The sequence below is a fragment of the Triticum aestivum genome, chromosome 7D (assembly GCF_018294505.1).
Source record: "Triticum aestivum cultivar Chinese Spring chromosome 7D, IWGSC CS RefSeq v2.1, whole genome shotgun sequence".
In the NCBI taxonomy this organism is placed as follows: Eukaryota; Viridiplantae; Streptophyta; class Magnoliopsida; order Poales; family Poaceae; genus Triticum; species Triticum aestivum.
Window position 1 is genome coordinate 427,073,103 of NC_057814.1, and position 11,949 is coordinate 427,085,051.

The 11,949-nt window shown below is 40.1% G+C and overlaps 1 protein-coding gene across 1 annotated transcript; it reads left to right on the forward strand.

The window, feature by feature from the left end:
- Window positions 1-4,120: 4,120 nt before the first annotated feature.
- On the forward strand, window positions 4,121-11,552 carry LOC123164295 (polyadenylate-binding protein-interacting protein 8). Its single transcript, XM_044581716.1, has 10 exons — window positions 4,121-4,707; window positions 5,187-5,297; window positions 5,401-5,445; window positions 6,640-6,712; window positions 6,798-6,910; window positions 7,022-7,081; window positions 7,849-7,896; window positions 7,992-8,060; window positions 10,997-11,058; window positions 11,157-11,552. Exons 1-10 carry the CDS (start codon window positions 4,297-4,299, stop codon window positions 11,212-11,214), a joined length of 1,050 nt encoding a protein of 349 aa, XP_044437651.1. The 5' UTR covers window positions 4,121-4,296; the 3' UTR covers window positions 11,215-11,552.
- Window positions 11,553-11,949: the final 397 nt, after the last annotated feature.

Below are 11,949 nucleotides of genomic sequence, written 5' to 3' on the forward strand. Positions count from 1 at the left end.
CTAATAGCAAACAGTTCATCGGAGCGAACTGTATGCCGTATATTGCACACACCTTGATATGGTTGCCCGTTTCTATTGTTCTGTCTCATCGCAAACAATTCGTATGGATCAACTGTATGCCCCGCATCTAAAATCTGAACCGTGTTTGATGTATCCACCATCGCAAACGTTTTGCATATTTTTTGACTTTTTTTACATCATCGTTTGCGATTAATGCATCGCACAAAGTTTCGTCGAAGGGTCTTTGATTGTAGTGTCGCGTTAGCAGCATCCTGCAGTAGTGGTTTGCTGTCCAAATATTGTCTTTTCGTATAACGTGAATTAGGTACATACAAGATACCAAATCAAAATCATTGGAAATGTCCAATTTGAAAAAATAGAGGAGGTGCCCTACACCTAATGAAAGTTTTGGTAGAGTGGATGATCTAACCTTTGATGAAGGCGCTTTCAATTTGTCTCAATGACTTGATCCATTCTTGGTGCCACTCTCGACGCCAAATACTACACAGAGCCATGGATTAGTCCGATGGACTTGTATCACATATATCCACAAACCCTGCCTAATAGAGAGAAAAAATGCTTGATCTGGCATGCAAATCATGTTGTCACTTCTGGTGAGATACCGAATTACAACCATAATCACCTACTTTATCTCAATAAGCATATTTCGTAATAGTTAGCAGAGAAACCCTTGGGGCCAGGAGCTTTGTCTTGAGAAATCCCATATACCTAAGAGATTCATCCCGACTAGCTTATTTATCTCAACATGCAAGGACGCCACCTCATCATACAACTATGGATGGGATAATGCTCACCTCAACATGCAATCATGCATGGGAAAAGACCCACCACAACATTCCACCATGCATGGGAAAATGCTTTCCACTTAGTTATTCTACTTATATTATAAATATTGTTTTATATATACATGATCAAATATAATAAGTCATGTATTTTTTTATTTTGGTTCTCATGTTATCAATCTAATTTTTTACCAACTAATCCCCGCAACAATGCGCGTGGTATCCTCTAGATTTTCTAATTACTCGCCCACAGAAATCCAATTCTTACGGCGAAAGATCAAGAGCCAATATAGAAACTGAATCCAAATTTAAAGTTGTCGAAATGTTTCTTGGAGTGCTAATCAAGTCCACAAGGAAATCCACAACTAAATTGTCCATGTCCTCTTGGGAAGCAACTTCAAAGTCACCCCGGCTAGTGCTTAAACATACAATTATGGTGCCAATGCTTACTGTAAGTGCATCAAGTGCCCCCTTAGTGGTTTTGGAGTATTGAAGACAAATAAGTTAGGGACTAATGTGTTTGTGAGTGTACACAGGAGTTATAGTCCCTGAAGATTTGGTTTAACCCATGGAAGACAACCCCTAAAAATATATTTCTTCAAATGAAGAATTTGGTGATGAAATTGGTACGGCCTTTGAAGAAATTAATGTGAAGACTATGAAGCTTGAAGACTTTTGTTTTCATAGTTTCTTCCTTCTCATTTGAGTCATAGGAAAATTTGTACTGTTAAAGGGGGTCTAGGTGAAACATATTTTACATTTCCAAAGTGATGCTCAAACTTATACATACACAAGACGCTTCGAGTGAAGCCTTTGGAAATCTCTGGAACAACTGACGAATTTGCTAGCGACGCCGACGAAGTTCACCTGGTCGCTGACGAATTTGGTCACACTGAGGAGTTATGATTTCGCCAGTGCGATCCGCCTATCGTGAGGAAATTCAGTGCCCCGATAAAATTGAGAGTTCGACTTATGACCGTTGTTGCGCCGCGTGCCAGCTGTTGAGTGGATCCTTATCCTGACAATGGTCATGTCTGAGAAGGGCATTTATGACATTTCATGTCGGGTTGCCCTGGCTATAAATAGTCGCCCCCACAACCACTTATTGGTTGGCTGCTATAGAGAGAACTTGACACTTGTCATTTGAGAGCAACCCATCCTCTCACTACTTTGAGAGAATCCAAGTGAGGAAAAACCCAACCAGAGACAAAGTGATTTGAGTATCACTGAACTGTGTGACCGGCCTGTTACCTTTGAAGATTGTCATTCTTCCAGACGGTTAGGCGTCAAATTCTGAGCACCCAAGAGTCATTGTGGTGTGCCGGTGAACAAGTCTGTGAAGGTCTTGAAAGTCTACCTTGAAGACTTACCATGAGTGATTGGGTGAGGCCTAAGTGACCTTGGCTCAAGAGGAATACAGCGAGGACTAAGTGTCCTCTAAGTTCATCTCAACCGCCTAAACCAGACGTACATTTGATACAACAGCTGGAACTGGTATACCAAATCGCCGTGTCTTCACCGAGCCAACCTGGTTTCAAATTCCTCACCCTTACCTTTAGTATTTCCGTTGCTGAAGAATTTGCGATCTACTTTCTGAAGAATTTGAACTGAAGACTTTCATCACGCTGTTTTCATTTCTTCAGTTCATCTTCCTCATGCCTGTATGCCTGTATGATTGCATGTTCTTCACCTGTATGTATCTTGTATGCAAGCTTTCTGTTTCTGTGATGATTTAGTTCCCTCGCGTTTCTATTTCTTCACTCCGATCTTCGTCAAATTCATCAGAGTTTGACGAATTTCTAAAAATGTCCCATTCACCCCCCTCTGGGAGTAAACCTGCGTTTTCACTTACTACATGACAGTGAAAATAGGTAGTTCTAGAAGATATCCCGCGCGTTGTTGCAGGGATTGCTTGCAATAATTTAAATAAAAATAATATATATATATATATATATATTGTATTTGATTATTGTATAGTTGTAAATATATATAGAATATATTTAATTCATATGCATGTTGAGAGAAATATAATTAGAATGATTTAAGTTGGGATGTGTGCATGTTGAGAGAGAATATTAATAGTAGTTTTCATGCATATGAAGAGAAACAGCTAGTGGGATGATGAGGTGGCATATATGGTGAGTTTACATGTGAGCATGTTGAGAAAATTGACATAGGAATCAACTATTTAGGTATATAGGATAGGATAGGACTAGGGTCACCTTCCTTCACCATATCTCGCTCCCCTTTTCTGATTACCTGAATCTGCATGGTCTAATTTTGTTCTTAACTTCGACACAAAAATACACACCAAAGATTGCATGCATTACCCCGTATATTGATATATAATTATATTTATATAGGGAACCAATGTATACTGACCTATACACTCCTAAATTTATAACGAGCTATACAATGCTAAATTGATGTATATTTACATTTATCAGGGGAGCCACTGTACAATGACATATACAACGCTAAATTATAAAAAATGTACGTGAAAAAAGAATTTCTACAGTTTCAGCTAAAATAAGTAATAACTAGTATACAAGTATCTAAAATATGTATACACCCAACACATTAACACAACACATGGTCATTCTATTGCGCGCTTAACATCAGACAATAAGGAAAAAGAAAATCATACTTCCTCCGTCCCGAAATAAATGTCTCATTTTATACTAAGTTTAGCACAAAGTTATACTAAAATTGAAGGTTGGGACAATTATCTTAGGACAGAGAGAGTACTTGTTTTGCTCTTATTATGAGCAGTAACATACGACCACCTAACCCTCAATCAGATCTGCCAGATGACATAGTCTCACCAACCTCTGCACTCTACCCTCTCGTCCCAATACCTATCGTTCAAAACTCCCAGCAGTTTAATGCGCACCGCATAATAATCGGTGAAGCCCATAGTGAGAGTTGCCGGTCATCTCACTTATGTTTTCATACGTGCACGCTGACTCCGCAAACATGGCCGCAAGCTCAGAAGATCCCACCGTTCACCCCGATGACCCGCCATTCTACACACCCATACAACTCAATCTCTCTTTAGAAAGCTTCCACGCAAAATGATAATTTCTCTTCAAGAAAGTATTTTTTCGGCGCAAAGAATAGATGAATAAATAAACGGATAAACACGATGACAGAAGCGTAATGGACAGAAACAAAGGCGAATACGCCCCACACCGATTTATTTTCCCCCAAGAAAGGACTTTGTAGCGCACGGAAACGAAAAGGAAAAGGATATTAGTCGCAGTAGAGAAAAGAGTGGGCTTGGGCACCTATTTATAGCCAACCTCCCCGAAAGCGATCTCGCTCGCCTCCTCCACGCTTTTTCCCTTCCATTCCTCCCTCCTCGCAGCCCCAATAAATAATAAAAACCCAACCCCACGCCCAATTCCTTAGTCCTCGATTCGATTTTCTCGCCAATTCACGGGCCGCTAGTGCCGGGGGCGCGATCGGCGGTGAGATTCGTCGCCGGGCGGAAATGGTTGCCGTGGCGGCCGAGGGCCCGATCCGCGCCGATGCCGTGCCGGCGGCGGCTGGGGCGGGCGCGGAGAGGGCCGATGCGGCGGGCGCGGGCGGGGCGGCGGCGGCCAAGGCCAGGGAGGACGAGGTCAGGGAGTACAAGAGTGACGTGAGGAAGCTGGAGGAGCTGTTCAAGAAGCTGAACCCCTCCGCGGAGGAGTTCGTGCCGCTCTCCCGCCGCCAGGGGGACGGCGCACGCCGCCTGTCGGCCGACGCGCCAGTCTTCGTCTCGCCCGCGATCGACTACTATGCGCCCCACCACCCGTTCCAGCATCAGCAGATGCACGTGCTGCAGGTGGTCGGTGGCGGGGGCGGAGCGGGCAGAGACTCCAGCAGCGACGGATCCGCCAACGGCCAGCCGAATCGACGGGTAAGCGCGAGCCGAATTGCCGATTCGGGCTCGGTTTTTTCGATTTGTTTCGCGTGGCGCTTTGGAGTGGCGACGCCTTGTGGCCAGATCAGTCGATCAGATTTGAGGTTTATGATGATGTTGATGGGTTTGGGTTTTTTTGATCTCTCTCTCACGCGATCGGCTCGGAGGTTGATCTCTTTTCTAGGGTTTTAGGTGTAGTTGGGTTTTGATATTAGCACCACCAATTTTGGATGTCGCGAACGTTACTTTGGTGAACGGTTTTTTCTCATAGATCGATTGATTTCTTCTCATCTCTTGTCCGTTTAACTGGATTCGTGTGGTTGACTTCATATCCGTTTGCTTTTCAGTTGTTGTTAGTTTTTTTTCACATAAATTTGTTTGTCAATGCTAATTCTACATTTCACCATGTTTGGGTTTTAGGGGGCAGCACTTCTTTCTCGGTTATATTGATCACCTGCATTGGTCTGTGGTTACAGAGAAGGAATGGCTTCAACCAGGGGAGACGTAGGATGGGAGTTCGGCCAAGGCGAACTGATAGGGAGGATAGTGTACGGCGAACTGTCTATGTCTCAGACATTGATCAACATGTGAGAATATCAAAGAGAATTTAGCTGTTGTATTAGTTTCTTCTTTTCAGTTTTTGTTCCTAATTGACTGACCCCCACACCACCCCACCCCATCGATTTGCAGGTCACTGAACAGAAGCTTGCTGAGGTTTTCTCAAACTGTGGTCAAGTATGCTCTTAGACTCCTTACTATTGAAAATATTATTTGTGATAGCATATGATGCTTGTTTGTCCGTATATCCTTTTTTATATCTTGAATAAAATAAGCGATCTGTTCTTAATGGCTTAAAATATTGCATGACAGAACTATTTAAGTCGAATACATCATCTTGACAAGTAATCTATGATGAGTTCATATATGTTTTATATCTTGAATCCAGTATGTTGGAACGCATTTTTGTTTGTATTTTGTGGCACACAGCAAGTATGGGTTCGTACTATATGACTACAGTTGTACAAATATGACATCAAATAAATGTGATGGTAATTCACCTGTGGGTGCCACTCCCCGGAGTTTTGACTCGTTTAACATATGTATAATTCTGTTATTTTCTAATTAATTATTTAGTTATTCCGCCAATCCTCTTTGATCCTTGGCATAAGAGATAACTTGTCCAAACCCAATAGGAATATGGCCTAACCGTTGTTCCTACTCTTATCTATTAGTATAGTTTGGTTATCCCTGTTAGTTAGTTATAAGTTATCAGTTACAAACCAGCACTTGCACACCTGTACCTGCTGCCAATAAAGGCAAGGCACCATTTGTTCATTCATCTCAGAAATCCAACTAAATTGATGAAAACCAAACAATCCTCATTTAAATAACCCAACCACTACCAAGTTTCTAATATTTTGTGCCAGCAGCCTTTGGAGTATTGACAGAGAGATCGTCTTATGTTGCACCAATTTTGATGCACATCCCTTCGGTCAGGTGCTTGCACCAGCTTTTTGGTACTTAAATTATCTGAGTCCACGTCCGCTGTTACCAGGATCTCCTGCGTCTTCTGTTTTTTTAAGCTCCCGTAAAGACATAACCTGCTTAAGTGTTACTGATGTATCAGATATTTGGTTTCAGTCAATCTGGAACGTCCTATCCTAATTGCCATAATCATCAATTGATGGGAATTAGTATCTTCGACGAAACAGGCGTTATATATCCCTATAAACAGGTGTTATATCCCTATACACCGAGTTTAAAGCGATGTGGCGTAAATAGCTGTGGCATAAATACCACCCCAAATCCTGAAATTCCTGGATATGCCCCCGCTTTAAGTAGTTACTATATATAGGCAATATTGGATACTTGCTTGTTTACGTCATTGTTGGGGCTTAGTAATCTTATAACCATCTTTTGCACTTGTAGGTGGTAGATTGCCGTATCTGTGGTGATCCAAACTCAGTGATGCGTTTTGCTTTTATCGAGTTTGCCGATGATGGTAGTATCTTCAACACGCAAATTGCAATTTCATAACTCTTATGTTGTAAGAAGCAATCCTGGATGAATTTCCGCTTTTTCTGCAGTCGGTGCAAGAGCAGCTCTAACACTTGGTGGAACCATTCTTGGTTTTTATCCTGTCAGAGTTCTGCCATCTAAGACTGCAATTTTGCCTGTGAACCCCAAATTTCTTCCTCGAGTAAGTAAACATATTTAGTCACATAGTTTTCTGCAAATTTACATCCTACAATTAGGTGATTTCTGAGCTGTATAATAATATTAGCCTGAATCTGCTCTCCTTTTTGTGCAGACGGAGGATGAGAAAGAAATGGTATCCAGGACTGTGTACTGTACTAACATTGACAAAAATGTATGCTGCCCTGTCTTTCACTTCTGTTACGCTTATAACTGAACAAGTAAATTATAATCATATCTATCATGAAAGCCTGCAAAAATGCGAGTTGTATTCTTTCCTTTCTGGTGATCAGTTAGGACTAGCTTGTTCTGTTGGTGTTTTGTGATTGTAACTTAGTAACCTGGTATGGTATTAGGTACCTGGAATTAGCTGGTACTGAAACCCCTTTCCTTGAACGAATGTACACAAAGACGACCCATTATGATGGGTCATGGGTTACCGCTAGCTATTGCTAATTTTAAAGCAATTCTTTCAATACCACATGATACATTACATCATACGGTTTGAAAACCAGGCAAAGTGAGACTTGTTACTAAAGCAGATTGTTCTTCCAGACTTGCATACAAATTTCAGTCATATGTCCTACAATAGGGGGTCGATATTTAGATCTTAATCGGAATGGATATCTTAGTTTATGTGTCTACCAGATTTCTTTTGTTTTGATATCCCTTTTATAATAATGTAGGTCTCTTTTTGTAAGTGTAATGTACCAATACTCCCAAGTTAATATTTAGGAGATGTTTACTTCATTTCTTATTTTGTAGCAGTATCCATTTCAATTATGATCTAGAATAAAGTTAAAATAAGTAAGCCAAAGGACAATTTGAGACGATAAATCCAGACATCCTTGTGTTGTTCTTTTGGTGATTTCTCACGGAGTTTGATATGATGATTGTATTGCATCTTTCTGCTTTCTAAGTTATCCTTTCATGAACATGTAGGTTCCAGAGGATGTTGTGAAGAATTTCTTTGAGGGAATTTGTGGGGAGGTATTTTCAAATGCTTTTATCATCCTCAACACATGTTTTTATATGACTAAATGAGTCATTCCCTCAAGAGATCGGTACCTTCCCTTTCCAATTAGGTTGCTCGACTGAGGCTGCTTGGTGATTACGTGCATGCCACGTGCATTGCCTTTGTTGAGTTTGTTCAGGTAAGCAAAGCTTGATACTGTACTCAAATTTACCATAAGTTATCAAGAATGTATTGTTTGACCTTCTAAATGCTGCTAGTTTCCTAGGAGTGGATAGCAGAGATAAATAGCAGATTTTCCTTCTAATCCAATAACTGTATTTATTTTCTTGCATGATAAAAAACTGCAAAGATAGAACTAAGGAGATCTTTGTGTTTGCAATTATCCATCTGCTACACTATTTTATTTTATAGAAGTGTTATTTTCACAGTCAAACTTAATTTGACCATCCTTTGACATTTGCATTGCTCCACACATTATTTTCTCCTTTTCTTTGTATTACATTTGATCATTCCTTTGCAACGGCTTCCAATTATATATATGTAAATAATCAGAAACACAATGTCTGTTCTTACAAATAACATCAGATATTAGTTGCCAAACATCTGACCATTCCTGTGATAATTTCTTCACACGTATCTTCTGTTTTCCATTATTAGAAACATGATATCTGTTCTTACAGGAAACATCAGATAAATTGTAGAGTGGCCAAACATTTTGGCCTCTGGTGCATACTAACGACAGTACTTCAACTTCTTGTCATGATAACAATCTGGAAAGCTGCTCCAAAATAACACTAAGAATGCACAAAATTCCATTCAATCTGAATTCTGAAACCATCCTGCAAAACATGCAGCAAACTGCTTGCTTTATGATTTGAAACTCAAGGACATTTTTTGCTCACCAGAAGTGCTGAATCCTTCTGGAAAGCAGCAGCCATCTCATACAAGTCGCGAACAACATGCCCCACTAGTTTCGTTTTAATCCCCACCGCGTAGATTCTGTGTTATTCCCTTCATCTGCAGTATAGCCTTCATGTTTAACCAAACAGCAACTGCAGAACATCACGAAGAGGGATCAGAATGCATTTTGTTCTTAACCAAGGTCTCTAGGTGGGGGCAAGTTCCACCCAAAATTTGTAAAAACATGTTGTATCAGACTTCATGAACCAAGGACTGTCACTAGGAACAAGCTTGAGCTTTGTATGATTGACATTCAGAGTTATATTCTGAAAGCGAAATGCACATTGCACAATGTTTTAGGTTAGCCTAGCTACTGGATTCAGACCCAAACTGCAATGTTTCTGACAGATCATGAAATTGACAAGTAAATTTATGTTCTCGTCATCATTTGATCTTTTTCTTTAGAAGACAAAAAACTGCACGGACATTAACTTATCTAGAAAGGCGCATCCGTAGAAACTGAGTGATGTGTACTATATGGTGTAACATTACCTCAGTTCTGCCAGCACCTTTTCTTTTGTGATTTCAGTGTTTTTAAAATATTTTGCTTAAATTTTAACCACATCTATCTGATTTCTCCCCACTAGATTTTTTTAAATTTCGAACACTTTTTTGGTAGTAAGATTATGGTCAAAAGTAACCCCTTAGTCTAGGATATCTCTCCGTTGGTTTAATTATCCAGCTGCTAATATTGCCATAAGCTGATTGACAATGATCAGGAAATCATTAACTGGTAACTGCTCGGTTGGCTGGCGAGTAGGGGGTTAATAGGCGAACGGGCCAGTTAATCGGCTATTCGGTTGACCACCAAGCAGGGATTATTTGGCCACTTAACTGTTCTATCGGTTTATGTTTTGAGCATTACTGATTGATTCCCATATTCTTTGCACCAATCTGTCATAATATTCTATGCCACCACCTAAGCCCCAAAATAGATGGTGCTTTAGAAAGAGCAGTCAAAGTTCCCTATCATTGACAACTAATTGTTAATAAAAAAATATTTATTTTAGTTGGGTGGAAATGTGGAAATGATCACCGGCCAAGTTTTGCCTAAACCTTTTGTTTTGCGAGTTCGGTATATTTTTTAATCTTCCTTCACGCGGTTGCTTACATTTCAACCAACATTTCCCTGATTTCTCCTATTAAATCTTTCGATTCAAAATGTGATACTGTCCTACCTGTTTCAAACATTTTGTCCATAGTGAAATATTTGTTAAAAGAAACCCCTTACTCTATTATATTCCTGGGTTACTGGTTTAATTGCCCAATTACCTATCTTGCTATAAGCTGATTGGTCCCCATTTTCTTTGCGCCAAGTTACCATAATCTTGTACTCCCTCTGTCCCATAATATAAGAACATTTTTGACACTACTAGTAGTGTCAAAAACGTTCTTATATTATGGGACGGAGGGAGTACTACCTAAGTCCCAAATATACGATGCTTTAGAAAGTGTGCAGTCAAATTTCATTATCATTAACAACTGATTGTTAAAAAGTATTTATGTTTTATGTGGAATTGTCATCATTGCGTTTTTCATAAAACTTGTTCACAATATAATATTGTATAATGTTTTACTTAAGTATTCTGTGCAAAAATAACATCAAAGTTTCATCTATTTGGGAATTGGGGGTGTTAAGGATTTGGTTATTCAAGTGCTGCTTCCACTCTTAACTAGTTCAAACTAGTGTCTAGTCACTTGGAAAGTTTCAGAAGTTGGGATAAAAGTAGAAAGCTTTTATAAGGTCCATATGGTAGAAGTTTTGGTCTGATGTCATTAGTCAGTAGAGTGTATCTTAGCTGATCAAGTTTGGAAATACTATTATGATTGATTCATAGTTTGTTGCTACTCGTGCTATGTTCAAACATGAGCCATCTTCTACCTAATTGCACTCTACATTTCTTATAAGCACGACACATTCAAGATTCATTACTTATTAATTATAATGTTCTCCTTGGTATATTATTGTCTAATTTAATGTTGTTCCTTGCAAAAAAATTAAAAATCTACTGATTTCGTTTGTGTGTCAGCATAATGTCACAACTGATTGATTGAAAGCTTTATACCTAATTGTTATATTTCTATGTGATGTTTTTTTGGCCTTTACAGTCTTGTCTAGCCCTTTTGACCTTTTTCTTATATTTGTACATGTAGGCAGAAGGAGCAATTTTGGCCCTGAACTGCAGTGGCATGCTTCTTGGCTCCCTTCCTGTCAGGCAAGCACTTGCTTCCCATGCGTGTTTTGAATCATTGTTACTTGTAAAGCTGATTTACGGCGATGTACTCAACTGTTTGCTTGTTCTGGATTGTGCAGGGTGAGCCCATCCAAGACCCCAGTCCGCCCCCGTTCGCCTCGCGCGATGTTGCACTGAGTCTGTCTCGTCTGAAGCCGGCGTCCAGGGCAGCAATTCCGGGCAACAAACCCCTAGTCGTGGCCTTAGAGACTGTTGCGTCGCGGATCAGTAACTGTCGTTGAAGAGAGTGAGTGTTACCGTTTTGGTTATCTAGGCTAGAAGAAGGCCCTTCCTTGCTGATCAGATGAGAGACCCATCTGTATGTTCTTCGCTGGGAGCTCTATTTTTACTTCTTCTTTTCTTTTGCTATATCCTTATTAATCCGTTTGTTAATTATGGATGGATGCTGTAGCTGCCTTCGACAGGCACTGGAACAATAATGTCTATGGCTTGTCCTATTTCGACTTTGATTCTCACTGATGTTGATGTGCGTGTCGCATAAGATTGCTGCACTATGCATGCTATGCAGGCTATCTTTTTGGGGTATTTGACTGTTGCATGTGGCTGCGTGTGGCCGTGAGAAGCACGGCGGTTTCTCACAAATTTAGAAAACCCGATTCACATGTATGCGCATCTTGCATAAAGTACTTCGGCACAGACTTTTATGTACGTAGAAGAAATAGGACAACAACTAGCTCAGTATTTGATTTGGTGATTGGGCATTCCAGCCTAATCATACTGAGCTCTCCAATTCATACATCCAAACTTGGCCCGAGTTTAATTTTGACATGTACTTCTATCTAAAGAACCCTAATTTGAACGAAGCTGGAGTTTAATTTGGACGACCCACTTAAATCTAAAGAACGTCTGCAT